The 22314-nt window shown below is 41.9% G+C and overlaps 2 protein-coding genes across 2 annotated transcripts; one reads left to right on the top strand and one right to left on the bottom strand.

The window, feature by feature from the left end:
* Nucleotides 1-411: 411 nt before the first annotated feature.
* On the top strand, nucleotides 412-21239 carry IFNGR1 (interferon gamma receptor 1). The gene is made up of 7 exons (XM_040965229.1): nucleotides 412-578; nucleotides 10205-10319; nucleotides 12835-13001; nucleotides 13458-13630; nucleotides 14387-14567; nucleotides 18739-18866; nucleotides 20126-21239. The coding sequence occupies exons 1-7, from the start codon at nucleotides 494-496 to the stop codon at nucleotides 20693-20695; spliced, it is 1419 nt and encodes a 472-aa protein (XP_040821163.1). The 5' UTR covers nucleotides 412-493; the 3' UTR covers nucleotides 20696-21239.
* Nucleotides 6404-6663, bottom strand: LOC121146008 (40S ribosomal protein S27-like). Its single transcript, XM_040965230.1, has one exon. The coding sequence runs from the start codon at nucleotides 6615-6617 to the stop codon at nucleotides 6459-6461; it is 159 nt and encodes a 52-aa protein (XP_040821164.1). The 5' UTR covers nucleotides 6618-6663; the 3' UTR covers nucleotides 6404-6458.
* Nucleotides 21240-22314: the final 1075 nt, after the last annotated feature.

Here is a 22314-nt window from a genome sequence, read left to right as displayed (position 1 = left end):
GACTCATCTGTATCCAATATCCTGCTAAATGAGAATGGGGGGGGAGTATATAAGGAGAGGTGAAGGGGCAATAGAGGGAGACCTCGCAGAGACTTCTGCCATCACTGGTCCCTTGTCGGTGCTTCATCCCCAGACTCTCTCCCTGTCCACGTTACTGGCTCTGCTGGCCAGAGCACACTAGCGAAGCCTCAGCTTCCTGAAGGAAAAAGAAAAAAAAAGTGGGGATAAATGGCCTTGGAGGACTGTTCCTGTTCTGAAGTCTGTCTCCAGGGCGCTGGGACGTGTTGAACATTCAAAAGGGCACTTCTCTCCTGGCTTCCCCGCCCACGCCCGGCCTCCCGGTGCTGGGCCCGTCCGCCCCCATGTAGTTCCGCCTCCCCTTCAAGTTCGGTTCCCCGGTCGCGGAAGTGACGCGCAGTCCCAGGTCCTAGGGCCGCGCCACGGGACTCCGGCATTTCGCTCCGGGCAACCCAGGCGTCCGTCCTTATCCTGAATGGCTCTCCTGGGCCTCCTATTCCTGGTCTTGGCGGCCGGGAGCAGCGCTGAGCGGAACACCTCGCTTCCGGAGCCGTCCTCAGGTACTGTCGCTCGCGGCCGGGTGGAGACAGGAGGGGAGCGTGGGAGCCGCGCCCCAGCCGGGGAGCCCCGCCTTGCGCCGGGGCGGCCGCCGGGGTCCCGACGCTGACACCTCTGGCCTGTGTGCGCCGTTGGCAGCCCAGCACCACACGGCCCTCAGGGCGATTTGTGCAAGGGCTTCAAAGTGCTGTGATTTCATCGTCCGCCTTTGGCCTTGGTGCGCCCCGCTCGTGCTGTGTATCGCCAGCCGGGGCGTGGGTCCGGAGTTATAAAGGAGGGTGGGCAGGGGTCGCTGGCGCTCTGGCCCGAGGTCTACCAGTGCTGCAGTGCCTGAGTTTACAGACTATTCTTCGGCTGCCTCCTTGGCGACGTGTCCTAGAAACGGAGGCCCCTGGTAACTTTTCCAAGGCTGGGAGTAAGGGTGTGGGAGAGAAATCAATGTCTGGCTTTGCACATGCACACTCCTTGTGTGTCAGCTCCCGTTTAGAAGCCACCAGCGAGGCCCAGTCTCCTTAGTCCTGGGCAAAATGTGGCCTGAAGCCTCAGTGTGGTGACTCTTTACGTTAGCTTTTGTTACGTGTATCCCATTCCTATCCAGCCCTTCCTTGGTTTGCAAAGTGCTGGGAAGAAGTCTGTTGTGATGACTAAGTGCCTACTTCCAAGAAGCCCAGCAGCTAAGAGCTGAAAGCACTAGTAGACCTTGTTGTCAGAGTCTGATTGTCACAACAGCCCTGTCAGCTCAGCACCTTACGTGTCTCTGTTTATGAGAGTTGGAGGCTCTGAGAAGTCTGGCCAACCAGCTGTTCGGTTGCAAGCCAGAAGTTTGACTCCAGAGTCCTAAGTTCTTAACCACTCTACTAATTGCCATGGTGTAGGGCAGGTTAGTCATCCACATGAGCAACTGCAATGCAATATGATAAGAGGTTGAACTTGGGCACTGGCTACTGGGATGCAGTGTGTGGGTGCTAGGATCTGTGGTGATTAGGGGCTGGATATCTGGGAAGACTTTAGCAAGAACATGACCTGCAACCTTGGTACTCTGATGCAGAGATCTGTGTGTGCAGTGTGTTGAATTAGTGGGGTATTTAAGCATTTTAGCATTGTGTGTGAGGGTTCAAGGAAAGCTAGGCTAGCTACAGAGGGAGACGAGAAGTACCTTGTGTACACCAGCGAGGTCAAGAGGCACAGCTCTTGCAAACTTAAGCAAAAAGTCAGATGTGTTAGTTCAGAGAACCCAAGCCTGTGTTAAACATCATATGGCTCTAATTAAACATAATAAGGCTCTGATTTACCCAGCTTGGTTCAGGTGCCAGCTCACAAGCACAACCCATTGTCACAGGGGCTGAGAGGAATGGTGTTCTGAAAGAAGACAGTTGCAGCCCTCTCCCCCATCCAACCAAAGGACTATGCCCATAGTGCCTTGTGCAAGTCATTAGGCAGCCGCTGGATCCTTTCACAAAAATGGACGATTTTATTGGAGGATGCGATATGCCATTTAGAAAGACCAGTCATCTTGTAGGCTGGTTAGAGGAAGGGGTTAGGTGCAAACAGAGGAGGCCGGGGAGGAGGCTGCTGCGGGAATCTGGGGAAGAAGGCACGGTGGCTGACATGCAGAAGAAGTCAGAAGGAGCATTTACCTGATAGACAGCTGGACTCTGACTGTGTGTGGGTTGAGAGAAGGGTGACTCAAGTTTCAAGTTAAGGCTGCTTGGGGGCAGAGAGTGATGACTCAGGCTTCTGGTTCCCTAAGCTGGCTCTCTTGCCTTGCCTTCAGACGTCAGGACCCTCCTGAGTCCCTCCCACCCTCTTTATAACCGTAGTTGGCATGTCCTTGAAACCTGCCCTGGGTGTGGGTTTGCCTACCTCCCTCCCGTGGGAAGGTCTGCGGAGGGCTTGCATACCTCACCATTCTATGAACAACAATCTCCATGAGTTCCCATCTGTTTTCTTTTTCAGTGAATTTTCAATATAACACAAGTGCAAAAAGTCTATGAGAAAATGGATATAAAAATCTGTTTATTTTGGTGCCCCAAAGTTTTGAAATCCATGTGTAGTTTGTGCATAATGCACATTTTGCATGAGGCTGGTGAGGACATTCATATACATTCCTCTGGATTTTTCACCATGTTTCCCTGACTTTGTTGTATTCCCTGTGCTTTTAGTGTTCATGGAAACTGCAAATTCTGGGGAACAGCAGAGAAAGACTCTTAAGTAACAACTTTGCTCTCTTGCTTAGCTTCCCAGTCTCCCATTTGGTCAGAACACCTCATGTCAACTCTGTTGCAGGAAGTTCATCTCAAGGCAAGGGGCCAGTAGTAATCAGGGAAACAGGAAGTAGAAGATGCAAGTGTTTGGGAATGTGTTGTGTTACATTTATAGGCCTTCATGAATATTTGTTAAATGAAGTCTACATATGACCTGTGATAGCATGTTTACATATGAAAGTAGTATGTATGTATTTAAGGGAACCTGAATCCCCTAGTGGCCGTGTCTTCCAGTTCAGATACACTGCAGCTGAGGAGCTGGGTGGGGCCTGCCTGCAGACATAGGGCACTTGACAGGCCGCTGTACTGTGTCAGCAGTACTTCTGTCCACTCTCTCAGTTTAGCAGAATCTCCCCTCTCCCCAGTTAGGGTGGAGTTTGCATCTGTTATTGTTTTCTTTGAATGCTGTTTTTAATATCAGAGATTCCAAGTTTCTTAAGTACTTTGCAGTACTTCAAGATAATGCATTTAGTCATATTTGATTCATCATTTCATTGCCTGGTAAAATACCAGGTATGTTTCCTTTTAAGGAGATTGTTGTAATCTATGTTCAGGTTTGCAGTGGCCATCACGGAATTCTGCAAATATATAAGGACCACGACATTCCTTGAAACAAATGCTTACAACAGCATCAGAAAGCAGGCGTTTCGGGATAGCCTTGTGGCACAGAGGTGGCTGCTGTTTGTAACACCCTCAGCCCACATCCAAGAGCACTTTCCAGTCACGGCTGCTCCACCTCTGATCCAGCTTCCTGCTAATGCCCCTGGGAATGCAGCAGGCTGTGGTCTGTGTGCATGGGCACCTGCCACCCACCGTGGGAACCTGGATGCAGTTCCTGGCTCCTGCCTCCCCACTGGCCCCGACTTGTTCGTTGAGGCCATTTGGAGAGTGAAGTAACAGGTGGAAGATCTTTCTGGCCTTGTCTCCATCTGTCCCTTCTTTAATGCATTGCCTTTCAAATACATGAATAGGTGTTTGTTTTTTAAAAAAAGAAGAAAAAGAGAAAAAGAGAGTCATTTCCACCTTATTTATGGAGGTTATTTACCTCATATTGAAAGATCACAAAGGGGTCTGGTGCAATAGTCTTGTTTCTAAATCCTTGGCTTGCATCTGCTGGGATCACATATGGATACAGGTTTGTATCCTAGCTGCTCCATTTCTCATCCAACTCTCTGCTTATTGCCTGGGAAAGAGGAAAATGACCCAAAGCCATGGAATACTGCACCTGCATGGGAGACCTGGGGAAGGCTTCTAACTCCTGGGTTCGGATCAACTTAGAATTGGTCACTGTGGCCACCTAGGGTTAAACCAGCAGACAGAAAATCTTTGTGTATCTCTTCTCGATAGATCTGTCTTTCCAATAAAGATAAAATAATTCTTTAAAAATAAATCACAAAAAGGGGCTGACATTTTGACCTCCCTGGTTAAGACACCAGTATCCCATAAAGGTGCTAGTTTGAGTCCCAGCTGCTCCACTTCCAATCCAGCTCCTTGTTAATGTCCTGGAAAAGTAATGAAAGATGGTATCGCTGCCACCTACATGGGCTACCCGGAGGATGCTGCAGGCTTCTAGCCTGGCCGCAGCCATTGCAGCCATGGAAGGAGTGAACCAGCAGACAGAAGACATCTTTCCTCTTTCTATGTAATTCTGACTTTCAAATAAATAGGTAAAAGTCTTCTTTTCATCACAAAGCCCATAAGCAGTATTTCCTATTTAAAAGAAATAAAACTTCACATATTGTTAAGGCTTTACATAACTTCTCTAAGTCTTGTTTTCTCAGTGGTGAAATATGTATAATAATACCTCAGATGATTTTCTGAAATAATTAAAAAGTTGAACACATGGCATGTTCTTTACTAAGTTTAAACATATGTCAGTGATTATTGTTTAATAATATGCACTATTCAATAAATGTATTTTTAAATGTCAAATTGATTTAGTTACATATGAGAAAGTGCTAGCTTTTAAAAAACTAAAACTATTTAGATATGTGTGAAATTTAAAATAGACTGAAAATGAATATAATCTAACGATTTATTCTATTTTTGTAAACTTCAAAGCTCTATTTTTTTGTTTTTCCAGTTCCTGAACAATTTCTCAATTTGGAATGAACTAGTCTAAAAGGTCTTGAGGGATACTTCTCTCAGGAACTAGTCTGGTCCAATCAGATTTTATGCCAACCTCAATGAAATTGGACCAATAGGAACAAGACTAAAATCCTGGGTTTCAGGTCACAAAAAGTGGCTGAGCACATTTGTATTTATTAGATCCGCCTCAACTTGGAGGTGGCTTGGCTTAAAGATTCTGCCAGCTGGGTAATTAGTTGAAAGTTTCGTTTAAGCCCACAGCATTCCCAGTTGTGAGAGAGCGTTCCATTCATATATGTCCCATTACTTCTGAGTTCTACCTTTTAAGGGGGAGAGGGGCACAAGGGAAGGGAGGACCTGAGGAGAGAAAGAATGCTAAACCAAGTTCAATCCTGAAGACTGTGGGGCCACTGGGGGTTCTTGACCCAGCTTTGGAACTTTGAGGAAGAAGAAGAAAGAGACCTCATTGAACCCTTGGCTTTGAGCGTACCGTAGCTCCACTCACTGTAGCTGTACGATCTTTGTATGTCAAAGGTGGCACAGTTATGGGGTGGAGCCTAGCTAACAGCCCTAATTGCAGCCACCCACGTAGAGCAAATTACCTCTGACCCCATATTGTAAACTGCAGGTGTCTGTAGATGGTCCCCTTCCACCTGACACCAGCAGCAGTTATGGCAAAGCTATCCTGGAGGGTGCTGTTTGGTCCTCTGTGACATCCTGGTGCCCCACCACCTGCTGTGCGTCAGCCATCTTGTCTGTCCTCTCCCTTGTTCTTTTTTCTACATATCCTTTTTCTCCTGGTTTATCAACATTCTGAGGAGACACTTGGCTCTCACCAAAACTCTACTTGTTGTCTTTAGAGTATTGGGAAAGGCTGATTCTGCTCTCCTCTGACTGGTTTTATTAAATACTTGGCTGGGAGATCTGAAGGTTTGTGAGTTAGGCTTTTGTTGTGCAGGTAAGATGCACCACGTAATTTTGAACCCATTTCCAGAAGCAATGGAGGTGCCTAGGACTCTGCAGCTGAGCATTTTCAATAGATTGGGAAACCTTTAAAATTATTTTATTTCACCCAATCATTCAAACAAGATCTTTGTGTAAATGTAGCTGATCATAATTTTTCTTTTGCTACTGCTGCATGTGTTAACTTACACAATGTAACTAATGATAAGGTTCTGGTAATTCTGAATTGTTTTCATCTGAATATGCAGCCATTGAAACTTCAAGTTACAAGATGCTGAAATTTCTAGGAAAATTACTCATGTCTCTTGAACATGTGATTTTGGCAAAGACAACCCAGATCAGGCAGACATCTAGTCACGGCATGGTCTTTCCTTCTCGTAACTTTAAAACCACAAGTTACATAAGTTACATCTTCTAGTGTAAATATTCAAAAGGTTTTCTCTTAATCCTGTAATCGCTATCTGCTGTCATCCACTGAAGTCTCTTTCCCCTACCCTGGTCATTCTGTTTTGTATCCAAAGTGTGTTTATTGGGAAGGTCTCCCACTCATCTTGATTCAGGGTGCCCCTAGTGCTGCTTCCTTTGGAAGGAACATCCTTCTGTAAGCTTCACTTTATCTCCCGTGGGCTGGTAGAGGACAGTGGAGCAGCCGACACACAAAACGACCATTTGTGCGTGGCTAAAAACCGTGGTGATTTTGTAGCATCCTGGGCACTTGACATTCATGAACTAGGAATTGGGGCTCTACACCAGGCGTTTCTTCTTGCGTTTCCTCTTCTCCTCCTCTGGAGAGGGTTGCAGGAGATCCTTGGGGAGAGGCATGTCCACGTGGGGAGGTCGTCACAGCAGGAAAGGCCCTGGTCATTCCTGATTGTCCCGAAAGCTGTGGTTTTTTTTTTTTTTTTTTTTTTTTGGTCCTTGCCCTAATCTAAGCATGGCTGACTTTGATTCAAATTATGGGAAACATGGATGGATTCCTATCAACAACCAGCTAAGTGCATCCAGCATCTAATCTAATCTTGTGGTTTTATAATATATGATTCAAGAACTGCCTCCAATTTACCAGTGTGTTTTTATCTGGTATTCTGGTGTGTTGATTGACTTTTGTCTGCCTTTCCTCAAACAAATTTAGTATTAATAGATACAGTTATAAAGTAATTTCTGATGAGAATAAGTTAAAAACGGGGCATGAGGAAAGTGACATGCTTTCTGTTGTTAAAAATGTTAAGAGGAATGGGTATGCTTGCCTTGTGATACAGTAGCAGAAAATGTAACACCACTTTTGCCTTCATTGGATCATTGTGTTACAGCATGCAAGAAGTGCCTGATGAGCCGCCAAGGGTCCAAGCTTCCTGTTAAAGGCTCTGCTTTCTTGCTTCCTGTCTAAAACATGAAACCCAGGCAGATGATTGGTGAGAAGGGTTGTCAAACAAAAAGAAACCAAGACCTGATAGTTTGAAAATTCCCAGCCTCTCCAGAGGCAGAGGATGGGAGAACTAAGGCATGGGTGCTGAGGCAAGTTCAGGTTCAGTTTGAGTTTTCTTATCAAGTATGACCCTTACTTAGTTTCAAACTTTTGAGCATTTATATGAGTGTTATGTGCTATTATTGTTGAATTGGGCTGTAGAATGGGAAGGAGCTTTTATTTCCACCTAAACTTTGAATTGTGGTATTTGGGAGGGGACAAGATTCTTTCAGGAAATTGAAGTGCAAACATACCACAGCAGGGATCAGGGGGGGTGTGTGTGGGGAGAGGAAATCTGAGGGAATCCTAGTATTCGCAGCTGTGTATGGCTGTGGGAAGTCTACTAAAATCAGAGAAGAAAGCCAGGGCTGTTGCAGCAGACCAGGCTTTGCAGCTCCCGTGTAGGGAAGCTAGTTAGAGCCAAAGGTAACAGGTGCCAGTGTTTCAGGAAACATCTATAGAAAAGTATAGGTGTCTGATTATTAACCATAGATAAGTCTCTTTGGTAAGGTTTAAAATATTTAAATCTAGGAGACATCTCCAAGTCCACCAAGCTTTATGATCTTAACCTTTGAATGTAAAGTATTCCCCAGCACTTTGATAACTACTATGGAATATAGATATTTTGACAATAACCAAATTGCAGTTGGAGGGCATGAGACATATAATATTGGTCTAAATTAGTGTTTCCTCCTAAAAAATATGTATACACACACACACACCTGAAAATTAGGAATATGCAAAGCTAGGTTTCTCAATCTTGGCACTCTTGCCATTGGAGACTCTTTGTTCTAGAATATTATTCTATCCATGATAGGCTAGTTAGCAGGAATCCCTGGCCTTTATACTGTTGATGTCAGTTCTGCCATCTATACATGCTGAAACCCAGAAACACCTGCAGGTATTGTCTAGGGTATCCTGGAGGACAGCATCACCCTTGAAGAATCTCTGCTATAAAGGAAAAAATTACCAGGAAAAAAATGGCGCTGGAAATCTTCCAAAATCAGAGCAGTTCTGATGTTCCCTCCATGGATATTCTTTGAAACAGTGTGTACTTGACTGTTGGAAATTTACTTTTTAGGAAAATGTAGTAATTTCCTTCAACAGGAAGCTGGCATCTTAAGTATTTGATGTTAATATAATCAGGAAAGTACCCATGCTGTTTAATGTCCAGCATAGGGAGGATTTTCCCAGTAAAGCATGTCTACTTGCCGTAAGCCTGTAATCTTTGTCATCTAAGATTTTGAAGGGAAAAGAACCATAGAATTCTGGTTCTCATAGCTTTTTGAGGATGGTGATAAGCTGTGTCGAAAACTGCTACACTTGGCTACATTTTCATTAATCTGTCTGTCTTGTACTTATTTATTTTTGTGTTAGTAAATTATGTTTGGTGAAGTTTTCCAGTTAGGCAGGATTGACTAAATTTGTGACTACCTGTCTATATTCTTTTTGTTCATTCATGAAGAAGCCAAGGGAAGGGGTGAGATGTGTGTGTGTTCAGTTTTGCAAAGAGTGATGCGTGAGCAGAGGAAAATGGCTACGTCTGATATAAGATTATGATTTTTTTTTCAAGTATCTGACTAGAAGGTATTAAAATGACTTCTGCCAGTTCCTTTGTGATTTTTTCCAAGTATAATTGAGAAACGTAATTCCAAAATAGCTTCAAAGAGCAAAGGCAAGAAGAGTGTTCTGTAAAAAGCTAAAACAAAAATTAAAAAAAAAAGTATAACACCTCAAACAGCAAAATGCTGATGTGACTGAAGTCAAACGCTCTTTCAGTTAGCTTTTAGGCATCTAGCCCTGTGTTATCAAAAACACATTCGGGATTATCAATACTGGATAGTGAGGTGAGAGCCTGTTGATATGTAAGAATGGCATTGGGTATTACTGGAATAGCCATTTTTTTTAAAGATTTATTTTATTTTTATTGGAAACGCGGATATACAGTGAGGAGAGACAGAGAGGAAGATCTTCTGTCTGATGATTCACTCCCCAAGTGAGCGCAATGGCCAATGCTATGCCGGTCCGAAGCCAGGATCCAGGAGCTTTTTCCGGGTCTCCCACGCAGGTGCAGGGTCCCAAAGCTTTGGGCCATCCTTGACTGCCTTCCCGGGCCACAGGCAGAGAGCTGGATGGGAAGCGGGGCTGCCGGGATTAGAACCGGCGCCCCTATGGGATCCCAGGCATGCAAGGCGAGGACCTTAACCACTGCACCATCATGCCAGGCCCCTGGGATAGCCATTTCTTTAGACATTGGGTAGAATTATGAATTCAAATATGAAGGAGTCTAGTGATTAGGTGAATTGAAAAGTATTACAGTAGTCATTGCATTTATTTATAAAAACTTCTAAAACATGGGAATTCATTGTATCATGCCAATACAGGGTAAGCCTTCTTATCTAGAAAAAAGGAATCTGAAATGCTCAGAAAACTACAACTTTTTTGAGGAAATGTTCAAAAAGATTCAGACTTTGAAAAATTTTAGATTTCATATTTTCAGATTGGGAGTATTCAACTATGCCCAAATATTCCAATTATCTGAAAAATTCCAAATTCTGAAGTACTTTTGGAAGTGAGCATTTCAAATGAAGGATATTCGATGTATTTGTTTCCCTTGGGTCACAAGGATATTTCCATAATCTAAAATGAATCAGAGCATCTCTGTACATTTTCAATGAAATAAATTTCTAGGAATCTACTCTTAATTTAAACAATCCAACATCTTTTTTTTTTAATTTGATGTTTCCGCAGACACATATTAGAGTAACGTAGCATCTTATAAGAAGGCTTTGTAGTGTTAATAATAATTTCTTAACTAATACCTATTTTATTTTTGAATCTCTTACAGTGCCTGTGCCAACCAATCTTATAATTAAGTCCTATAACCTGAACCCCGTCCTGCACTGGAGGTTCCAGAACACATCAGCAACACCTGTGTTTACTGTGCAAGTGAAAACCTACGAGTGAGTGCTGCGCTTTCATCCTTGTGTGTTACTGAGCCCTTGCACAGTGCTGCACTCCGGGCTGCCCTTTAATCAGTCTTCCTTCCCGTGTGATGGAACTTCCTGAACTGCTCGTGGAATTCCAGACTGCCCCTGACGCAATGAGTTCCTGCAAAACACATCCTGCCTCTCTCTGTGTCTTCCCATGTGTGTTAGAATCAAAGACGTGACAGCCGCAGCTGATGGTTACGATGTTGTATTCCTGTGTGTGTGTTTGTGTGTGTGTAGTTTTCTGACAGCTGTTAGGAGTCTCTGAAATGTGTTTGAATGTATAATTAAGTAATATCTATCTGAATGGATCTGAAGCTGTTTAAAAAGCAAATTCTAACAATTTAGATTTGGTTTGTGGAGGTTCTAAATTTTGAATGGAACATCTTCATTGTGAAGGGATTTGTATTTCAGTTGACCTTTGAACAACACAGGTTTCAGCTGCATAGGGCTGCCTCTACATTGATTTGTAAAAAAGATTTATTTATTTTTTATTAGAAAGGTGGATATACAGAGAGGAGGAGAGACAGAGAGGAAGATCCGTCCGATGATTCACTCCCCAAGCAGCCGCAACAGTTGTTGCTGAGCCAACCCAAAGCCAGGAGCCTCATCCAGGTCTCCCACATGGGTACAGGGTCCCAAAGCCTTGGGCCGTCCTCGACTGCTTTTCCAGGCCACAAGCAGGAAGGGAGCTGGATAGGAAGTGGAGCAGCCAGAATTAGAACCGCCCATATGGGATCCCAGGCGTGCAAGGTGAGCATTTTAACCACTACGCTATTGCACTGGACCCTACATGGGTTTTTTAAGGTAACTTTTTATTCATTTTTTTTTTTTTTTTGGAAAGGAAGATTTACAGAGAAGGAAAAACAGAAAGATCTTCCATCTACTGGTTCACTCCCCAAATGCCTACAAGAGCTGGAGCTGAGCCAGTCAGGAGCCAGGAGCCTGATCCAGGTGTCCAATGGGGATGCAGGGTCCCAGGGCTTTGGGTCATCTTCCTCAGCTTTCCCAGGCCACTAGCAGGGAGCTGAATGGGAAGTGGAGTAGCCAGGACACAAACCTGTGCTGTATGAGATCCCAACACTTACAGATGGAGAATTAGCCAATTGAGCCATCACACTGGCCCCTCATGGATTTTTTTTTATTATTATTATTAATTACGTGCATTATGTGACACAGTTTCATAGGCTCTGGGATTCCCCCAACCCCTCCTTATGCCTCTTCCCATGGTGGATTCCTCCACCTTGTTGCAGTAGTACAGTTCAAGTTCAGTCAAGATTCATTCTTTGCATACATATACCAAGCATAGAGTCCAGCATCTTATTGTCCAGATAAATTCAACGGTTTCTTGGAGAGACCATCTCTGGTCTGAAGGTAGAGCTGGCAGAATATCATCCCGATCAATTTAAAGCCACAACACAACATCAACAACAATTTACAGCATTATGGAATTAATTGAAATGGTATTGAGTAATCACTATGTTGAAAAAATGCTAGTTCTTGACCATATCCTGTGACTACTTCGTTGACATTTTAATTTTAGTTTGTACACAGGACCGGCTGCTATACACCTTAAAGTGGCTATAGGGTACTATTCAGCTATCTCGTGTCTATTTTCATTTTAGTATTTAGCAGTCCATAGCATTGAAGCATAATATTGCTGAACTTGGCAGACTTTAGGATAGTCTAAACTGGCTAATAACTCTAACAAGGCATTTGTCAACAGTTGAGATGCAGAACAGTTTTAGGAGGGGTGTGCAGAGAAATCTTCAATACTCTAGTGAGGGGTAACTAATTTTTGTGTCCTACCTCGTAAGGTATATGTGGATCCACATTGATCATTTTCTGTCTGATTCTAAGCTTTCCTTGTTGTTCTCTGTCTATCTATTCTAATTTTTGTTCGTTTGTCTGTTTGCTTTGGGTGGGGGAGCGACCCTGATGGTCATTGCAAGAGAGGGTGGGGAGCCAAAGTTGGAACTAAGTAAGGACCAGAGAAAGCTCCTCTCCTGATTCCTGAAGGAAGTGTACTGTTCTTCTGTTTCTACGGACCACTCAAGGCTCCTGGCTGGTTTTTTTATAATAATTTGAAAAATGTCCCATGTTGTCTAGAAAGGCATGTCATAAACACATAAAGTATAATATTTTATAATTTATTGTCATAAAATAGATGGATGTATTGCAAGCTATATGTGAAACGACTATCTGTGTTGGTAAGGTGTCCAGTCAGCAGGAGCCTGTTAGCACCTAAGTGTTGGGGGAATCTAAATGATACTCATACTTTCAACTGATGGAGGCTCGTGACCCTCACTTCAGTTTATTTAAGATGAGCTATCTTTCTAGCAGATGAGTAGGGCTTGCTAGTTATTCTTCTGAATCCTGTTCTTACTACCAGCTCTGTGCTATGAATGAGGAACAAAGCACCAACTGAGCTGTTCAGACTTATATGATAATAAAAGCTGCTTGTTTTATTTATCCCTCTTTATTTTAGGAGTGCTGTGTGGAAAGATGCATGCAATAATATCTCTCATCATCATTGTAATATTTTTTACCAAGTCGATGATCCATCATATCCTCTCTGGGCCAGAGTTAAAGCTAGGATTGGACAAGAGGAATCTGCATTTGTGGAGTCAAATGAATTTATTTTGTGTGAGCAAGGTGAGTAGAAGGTGAAGACATGTGAATTTGAAATTTGAAAGCATGTGTACATGACTTATGTATATATTTGCTTTTAATCACTGACACTAAAGATGGCCGGAACGCCGAAGCAGCATTTGGAGGAATTTAGACAGTCCATACCTTTGTTCATAGGATCTGGAGGCAGCTGTTGCTTTGCCCTAGACTTCTATAGAACTAGAAATTAAACTTGAAAAGTTTAAATGAGGGTATTTCATGCCTGAGATTTGTTAAAGTTTTCTTTAATAAGGTTGCTTGGAATAGCTTCTGAATCTTTGTGAAGTGGTTAAAGGGTGACTCTGCTTTGAAACAACAGAAGCAAACAAGCAAACAAAAAAAAAAGAGTAGTTTCATTTGTTCATTTTTTTTATAATAACATGAAATATACTGTGAAATTCCAAAAAGCAGCACTAATTAAAAAATCGCCCCCTCCCCCAGGAAAGATTGGACCACCTACACTGAACGTTACGAGGATAGAAGACAAAATCCTTACTAATATAACTCATCCTCTCGTTGTTCACAATGGAGAAGTGAAGGGACCCATATGTGATGAAGACGATACTTGTTACTCATTTGATTATTATATGTATATAAGAGTGAATGGGAGTAAGGTATGCAGTTCTCTTTCATCTTCCGTCAAAATGGAAATTAGTCTGTAGCTGGCTTGAGTTGTTTCTTTATGTAATATGATGAAAGTAGATTGCTTATGAATATTCAGGCAGTTCTTGTGGATCATTGATTTTGGCAAGGGAAAATATGTTGAAATGTCCTTAGAGAGAACCGGTGTGGAATTAGTTACTCGGAGACCAGCGGAATACATTTGAAGTTTTGTTGACCTCATTCAACAGTATGGCCCTAATCTAGCATTGTATTCTTTATATTTCCTTTTCTCTGCTGGTGAGTTAAGGTTGTTTGAATTTTCCTCTTCCTCTGGTAGTGATGGCAAATGATAAGAAGCTATAAGTTGAATCAGTTTCTTTTATGAGTTAATGCTATAACCATGGAAATATTATGTTATTCTGACACTAGTGTTGAGAGTCATTCTTTCTATTCCTTCCATTCTCCACGGTGTTGCCATACTATTGGCTTAATAGTATGCAAAGAAAAAAAAATGCAGGTAACTAGCAGAGACATCCCTGCTGCTCAAGGTTTTAAGTTCCAGAATTCCTCTAAGGAACATTTTAGTGGACACACATCCTCCTGTGTTGAAGCAGGACACTAACTTCTTGTCTGACAGCAAAGTTGTGCTCAAACGTGTCCAGTATTCATCACACCTATTTTCTGAACATGTTTGACGGGGATAAATATGATTTTTTTTTCGGATTGAAAGAAGGCATGCATTTTCATTGCCTTTTCCCCCCATACAGAGCACAGATAAAAAACCAGTGGGTGATGTTTGCGATTGCGATGAGTGCCGGTTAAGTATTCCAGTGTCCTCGCTGAATTCTGAGTATTGCATTTCAATTGAAGGTGTCTCTACTAGATGGCAAGTTACAACTGAGAGGTCAAAAGAAGTGTGTGTCACCATCACCAATAACAGTGTAAAAGGTAAATTCTTGCCATTTGTTTCTCTAGACCCAGAAAATGACCACTGAAAGGGAGCAATAGTAAAAGACAAGGATTTATTTGCAGTTTCAATAAAAATTTTAAAAAAAATATTCAGATGTCCCATTTTTCAACAGAAGTTCAACATTAAAAATAAAACAGTTTCTCGGGCATTAACAAACACAAACCAACCAAGATGGAAAGTCATTCAATAGCCTTGGACCCAGAAAAAGGAACAGTGTAATAAACACACAGAGAAGTGTGTGTAATGTCTGCATTGTAAGCCTGAATTCATTTTGTTACATCAAGATTGCAAAATGCTATCTTCATTAACACGAATTCTTTTGGATACTGGATTAGTGATAGCTTTTATAACATTTTAAAATCACTGCCTGTATCTTTTTTTGGAAGGATACATTTACTTTAGAGCTGGCATCCTCAAGTGGGTAATTAGATGTTCAATATAGACAATTTGAAATGTAAAAAAGCCAGAATAAAGCAAAATAATATGTATTTCCACCATCCAATAATGAAATGTCCATAACTCATTACCTAGTTTTGTGGGATTTTTGTTTGTTTGTTTTTTTATTTGAAAGATGGAGACAGAAAAATGGGCAATGAAAGAGAGAGCAAATCTTCCATCTTATCAGCTGGCTCACTCCCCAAATGCCTACACCACTGGGCTGCGCCAGGCATAATTCAAATAAGCACACTGCATTAATTTAAGTCAATTACTGCAACCTTTCACATAGTGGCTGACAGAATGCGTCTCTACAGCTGAATAAAAGTAGACCCCCAATGAAACTGCTAAATATATCTAGACAACAGAATATTACACCTTGTACCACTGCCTATGCCAAGAGTGTCTTAGCTGATAGAAAACCTGTAAATTATCTTAGAGGTCCAAAAGCAAGAACATATGCTGTTTGGAAAATAAAACCCTACGTGATGCACAACATTTCAAATAATACACATGCCTTAGCTTTTGTTCAGTGTATGAATCCCAAGGCAGGGCTGTGTCCTGGCCACTTGGTGGCACCAGCATGGCTAGCTAACGGTGCTCCTTGCCCGTCTCCCTGTGCTGTCTTAAATCTGTGAGACTTCCGTTTTCTCTTTTACTATTGTAATGAGTAAGTCTTTTTCCTGTATTGTAGTGAGCATTAATAAGCGTTCACTATGTAGAAATGTCCACAGCTTGTACCCGAAAGAAATAATTTTGGAATAGGCATTAGAGGCACTGCCGTACCACAATGGAGATAAAGGCCCTCGTAATGTATGGGTACTGCTCATTGAAAGGAAGGAACCAAGGCAAAGTCATACTGAAGACTGTGCTGTGAAATCCAAAGGAGCCTGAGAACGAATATTCAGTGGTAATTATAGAAGTCTGCACTCTGACGCAAGTCCTTCCCTATTTTACATGATTCTTACATTCTCACTTGCAGTCGAGGGGACTTTATTCCTGTACAGCATTCATCTGTGCATGTGTGTGTATGTATGCACACCTGTACATCTTTATAAGCATGTGTAATCTTGAAATAAATCAGCGTCACTGAAAATTCTGATGAATGGGGCAAAAGTGTTTTAATTCTAAATGTTGAATTTCATAAATTAAAAAATTTATGTATTTCTTTGAAAGGCAGAGATCAAGATAAAGAATGAAAATGAGAAATCTTTCATCCACTGGTTTAGGTCCTCTGAGCTTCCAAACCAAAGCCAGGAGCCAAGATGCATGCAGGACTCCCACGTGGACGGCAGGAGCCGGAGGCCTTGCTGCCTTCTGGGTACATTAGCAGGAAGCTACGGCACCAGCACAGAAGCCAAGAGTTCGAAGTAGCATCCCAGTGGATGGAATATGGGCATTTCAGGCAGCAGCCCAGCCCATAGCACCACAGTACCCACCCCTAGAGACAGAGATTTTAAAATTCTTTCACCTCTCTCTCTCTTTTTAAGATTTATCTTTTTTTTTATTTGAATTTTTTCTTTAGATTTTATGATACAGTTCCATAAGCTCTGGGATTTCCCCTCTTCTCTTTTCAAATCCCAACCCCCACCCTCCCCGCACTGATTTCCCCTTTATTATTTCAATAATATAGTCCTTCATAAATAGTCCTGAGTCCATCATTCTGCTATTTTAGTGTATCCTGGCATTGTAGATATCAACAATGGCAGAGTCTAGCATCCTATTGTAAAGCTATATTTAACAGTTTCACTGGGAGTCCATCTTTGATTTCAAAGTGGGAATGTATACTGCTTCCACTCTTCTCATCTGGACGTGATAGTCTATTACACCTATGTGTCACTAAAGAAATTAATAAGGAAAAAACTTTTTTGGAAAATGAAAATAAAAGTAAACATATCAAAACCCACAAGACGTAGCAAAAACAGTTTTAAAGGGGACATTTACAATATCCTCCATTGTCCCCTGTGTTTTATAGTAAAACAGTCTAACAGGTATAGTCTTGACTCTAACTCTCTGCTCGTTACATGGGTCATGACACTCTTGGCATAGGCGGTGGTACAAGGTGTAATATTCTGTTGTCTAGATATATTCAGCAGTTTTATTGGGGGTCTACTTTTATTCAGCTGTAGAGACGCATTCTGTCAGTTTTCCTTGATTCCTGGTACTCTCATCTCCATTGCATCCTTCATTTGTGAGATTACAAGTGTATGTTTTTGTTTGTTTAGATTTATTTATTTTTATTGGAAAGGCAGATAGAGAAGAGGAAGGACAGAGAGGAAGATTTTCCATCCATTGATTCACTCCCCAAGCAGCCACAATGGCTGGAGCTGAGCCAGTCTGAAGCCAGGAGCCCCTTCAGAGTCTCACATGCAAGTGCAGGGTCCCAAGGTCTTAGCCGTCCTCGACTGCATTGCTGGGCTACAAGCAGGGAGCTGGATGGGAAGAAGAGCTGCTGGGATTAGAACTGGTGCCCCTATGGGATCCCGGTACATTCAAGCCAAGGACTTTAACTGCTAGGCTATCATACCAGGCCCTTACCTTGGTTTTTGTTTTGCATTCTCAGTGGAGATTGACTTATATTAGAGTGAATATGTAATATTTGTCCTTTTGGGATTGGCTCATTTCACCTAGCATAATAGTCTCCAATTGACCATTTGGTTGCACATGGTAAAATTTCATTCTTTTTAATAGCTGAGTAGTATTCCATAGAGAAGATGTACCACTGTTTTTTTATCCAGTCCTCCTTCAATGGACATCTAGGTTGTTTCCATGTTTTTGCAATTGTTGATTTTATTGCAAATGAATAATTTAAATAGTGAATTCTTTTGTTTCTTTTTTTTTTAAGATTTATTTATTCTTACTGAAAAAGAAGATTGACAGAGAGAAGGAGAGACAAAAAGAAAAATATTTCATCTGCTGATTTACTCCCCAATGGCCACAGTCACTAGTGCTGAGCCTATGCAAAGCCAGGAACCAGGAGCTTCTTCCTGGTCTTGCACCTGGGTACAGCATCCCAAGGCTTTGGGCTGTCCTCGACTGCTTTCCTAGGCCACAAACAGGGAGCTGGATGGAAATGGAACAGCAAGGAGGAAATGAACCGGGAGGCTAATTTGAGGTCTTGGTGCTTGCAAGGGGAGGATTAGCCAATTGAGCCATCACGCTGGGTCCTCCTTTGCTTTCTTAAATGAAAGGAAAGCATAACTCTGGAAGCACTCTGTGTTTCTGACTCTAAGGAAATCCTTGTACAAAAGCTGTTGTAACTACTTTGGAATAGTCATGACAGCACAGTCCCAAGGCATTCTAGAAAAACAGAACTTGGAAGCCAAGAAGGTATTCTATTACAAATACCTGCTTTTCTTTCTTTCTTTCTTTCTTTCTTTCTTTCTTTCTTTCTTTCTTTCTTTCTTTCTTTCTTTCTTTCTTTCCTTCTCTCTCTCTCTCTTTCTTTCTTTCTCTCTCTTTCTTTCTTTCTTTCCTTCTTTCTTTCCCTTTCTTTTCTTTCTCTCTTTCTTTCTTTTCTTTCTTTTCTTCCCATTTTTCTTTATCTCTCTTCCCATTCAGATTACCTGTTGTCTGTTTCAGTGTTATTTAGCATTCCAACCATATTAGTTAAGTAACCTGCAAATGTGTTGTTAAGGCTAAAAGTTCTTGATAGAAATAATAGCAGCATTTTATCTTAAATCTCAATTGTGATTTTTTTTTTTCCTTTTTCAGATGTTATTTGGATTCCGGTTGTTGCTGCTGTCCTGCTCTTTGTTGTACTGATCCTGGTGTGTGTGTGCTGTCACATTAAGAAGATAAACCCATTTAAGAGGAAAAACATAACATTACCTAAGTCCTTGGTAAGGTGCTTCAATGTTTCTCTGTGGTTATGTGAGCACATTTTTAACTGTTAAGGTGAACCTTTAGGGGCAGGGTCTTACATTTTGTTTTTGAAATACAGCAATATCCAGCAACATTCCACCTGCCATAGATCAGTCTTGCACATATCCAAAGTGCATCGTTCTTACCGTGTGCCAGGCCCTTTCTTACTTCTTAGGGCAAAACCAGACAAGCCTGGTGAGGAGCTTAAAGTCTAATGGGAAGAAGTGATCAGTGTGCAGTGGAGGCAGAGTGCCTTGGGTGAAAGGCAGGCGTGGAGACTTGCTGCAGCCAGGCAGGACTTTGGGCATTGGGGGCTTGTGGGCATTCTTCCAGAAGCAGCATGCCAGCACAAGCTTGAGGGACAGCCTGGAGTTTCTTCAGGTGCTAAGGGACGGTGTGTGCTGAGGCTCAGCAAGAACTTTAGAAACAGAAATAATTCATAATGGTCATCCTAAAGAAGGAAAAAAATGGCCCAAGATGAGACTATCTAACCTTCTAAAGTCTTTCTGATAGAATGATAGCTATTTGAATCCACTAGGACCAGAATACTACCTACAAGGTTCAAAGGGCTCAGTGAAATTTGCCTTAAGAACACTATCTTTAAGTGGATAAGAACTGCCAACAGTTAATGAGCAACTCCGATATGAATTTTGCTCCTTAGCTTTACTAGTAAGCTTGCACAAAGCCACCTTGCCATCTGCGGTTCCACACTCACTAGAGAAGGAAAGGTGGCAGTGATTGTTGGCAGTGCCAGGAGGAGAGAAGGGAGCCCTGGAGAGATGAGAGTCCATGAGCACACAGCGTGATCGTGCTTTCTCCTCCTCGCTGTCCGGGAAATTCATTCTAGAAAAGGCGTTGTTCTGAAGGCATGTGCTATTCAGCATGGTCTGTAACTAGTAAAACTCAGAACACTGTGACATATGTTTAAAAAATCATCAGTGCAAAGAAACAAGATGAGCCGCAGGAGATTGTAATAATGATGGCAAATGAGAGAAAAATAAGTAATTGTGCTCCTGTTGCAAATATAACATGTATCTGTGGCAAATATTATAGGAAAAGCAATGCTTACTGGTGAGATCCTGGCTGACTTTTTAAAAATCCTAAAGATTTGTTTTTACTCTCAATAGAATACTTTTCATTAAAAAGAAGTAAAAAGGCAGCTACGTGCTTCAATGCTGTTATCCTAAATTTGCCTTCTAGTGATCCACCGAAGTTTAACCATTTCTTCCTCCCTCAGATCTCTGTGGTCAAAAATGCCTCCGGGGAGACCAAACCCGAATCCAAAAATGTGTCACTCATCACCTCCAGCCAGCCGTTGATCCCCGAAGGTGAAAAAGTCATCTGTGAAGAGCAGTTGTCTCCAGATGAGGATCCAGGCACACACAAGGCAGAGAGTCTGGCGCCAGCAGAGCACACAGAGGAACTTTCTGGAGTAACGGTTATTACCGAAGAAATTGCCTCTGACATGGTCCCTGCCAGGCCCCTGACTCCAACGCAGAGAAAGAGCTCTTTCCATTCAAGCAGCAACCTGTCGGAAATTTGCAGCACCACCTCCAACTCCTGCCCCTCCCAGAATGGTTCTGACAGTGGTGTAGTGGAGTCGGAGAGCCTATTCAACTCAGAATTCTCCCCCAACGATGCCACTGAAACAAAGCCACAAGCACAGGAGGCACCACTGCTGAGAAACACCCCCAGCTCCTTTGGCTATGATAAACCTCATGTGATGGTGGATCTGCTCGTGGGAGAGGACCCCAAGGAGTCCCTGATTGGCTACAGACTGACAACAGATTCCAAAGAGTTCTCCTAATACCAGCAAAGGTGCACCAGAGGGAGAAATTGGATCTTTCCTGGGTGGTGGTTTCTGCTTCGATTTCCTGAAGGAAAAAAAAATCATGTTCTCAGAAATCTTGTTTTAGCTGGTGTTACACAAATGGAGTGTTCGGATTTAGATGAAAATGTAAAAATGCTATTTTGCACTGTCAACAAATGGCCTGAAAACTACAAAGACTCCTTTAAAAAATACTACTATGGCTTGCAAAGCTTCCTGTGTAGACGGGTTTGCACTAACTATGAAAGCTCTCAGGCCCCTGTGTCCCAGGAGCGGGTGATAAGCCAGGGTCCTTTCTCACCTCTGGAGGAACAGTGGATGCTTCTCCTCTCTGTGCCTCCATGTGGGATTTGTTTATGTATATTTATGTATATAGGATTCAGACACCTAATTTCAGAAGACATGTCTAGAAGCTTTTCAAATTAGGTTTCAAATTCAAACTAATAGAAGATGTAAAAAAGTTGTATATATTTTTGTGAAGACTATCATCTAGAGATTTTTAAATAAAATATTTTAAAACCTATTTTTGTTTTTATGTATTTAAACCTTTAGAAAGTCTTTCATAGTTGACCAGAATAGTTTTTTCTCCAGTATTTGTTTTCAGAATGAGGTGCTGATTCATCCCGTTGCTGTCTGCAGAGTACCTGGTGTGCTCATTTGTTTTGAGATTTTTTTTGAGATACAAGGTGATAACACCAGGACATGTCACAACACATGCGAAATTTTCCTTTGGCAGAACAACCAAAAACACAAAAGAAGTGCATGAATTAGGGAAAAAAGGAGGCATGAAAATGACTAGAATACCAAGGCTGGAGTCATAGTTACTGTTAACCAAAAGGATGGCACCAGAGGTATCAGAACAGGTGAAAAAAGGACCTGCGTGTCTCCCCTAGCTAACCCTGACTAATACCAGACTTTAACCTACTAGTCTTACACAGAAATATTTTGAGGCTTTCATTTGCATTTCTTAATTCACTAGTAAAGCTGTGCCTATTTCCCGTATTAGATTATTACCTTTCTTCCAAGTCTGGACAGATCCTGCCCTTCATCATTTTGTGTTCTGCTTATGTCATTCTTCATGAACGTATCCTTTATATGCCACAGGTCACACACTAATTTTATAATATGTCAATGTTTAAGATGTTTATTAAATCTTATTTATCCATTTTCTTGCATTCTTTAAAAATATCCTACCTCAAGAAGATAATAATTTTCATACACTTTTGGAGAACAATGTTTCCTTTCACATTTAATTCTTTTCCTATCCAGATTTTGTCTCTTACAAAGAATGAGTTAGGAATTCAGCTATGTTATCTTTAGTTTCCTACAGCTTCCATGAATTTTTGACAAACTTCACAATAACTTCAAATAGCAGAAATGTATTTGACACCAATTCTTGGGCATGGCCAGATTTATCTGGAACAGCTTGTATCTGGCTCCTGGGGCTGGCTGCAAATCCTTGGCATTCCTTGATTCGTAGCTGGATCCTAGTCTCTGTGGTCATGTGCCTTTCTTTGAGTTTCTCTCTGTCCAAATCATGGGACGAATGCTGACTCTAATCCAGTACGCCCATGTCTTCTGGACGTGGTGGCCTGTGC

Source organism: Ochotona curzoniae, unplaced genomic scaffold (assembly GCF_017591425.1).
Source record: "Ochotona curzoniae isolate NIBS_2020 unplaced genomic scaffold, NIBS_Ocur_1.0 scaffold_3890, whole genome shotgun sequence".
NCBI classification, from domain to species: Eukaryota; Metazoa; Chordata; class Mammalia; order Lagomorpha; family Ochotonidae; genus Ochotona; species Ochotona curzoniae.
This window is presented reverse-complemented; position numbering and strand designations above follow the sequence as displayed.

Coding starts and splice junctions, on each gene's coding strand:
- IFNGR1 (XM_040965229.1), top strand. CDS start 494: ATGGCTCTCCTGGGCCTCCTATTCCTGGTCTTGGCGGCCGGGAGCAGC. Junction 10,320..12,834: donor GTGCAAGTGAAAACCTACGA/GTGAGTGCTGCG, acceptor TCTTTATTTTAG/GAGTGCTGTGTGGAAAGATG. Junction 14,568..18,738: donor CACCAATAACAGTGTAAAAG/GTAAATTCTTGC, acceptor TTCCTTTTTCAG/ATGTTATTTGGATTCCGGTT.
- LOC121146008 (XM_040965230.1), bottom strand. CDS start 6,617: ATGAATGTCAAGTGCCCAGGATGCTACAAAATCACCACGGTTTTTAGC.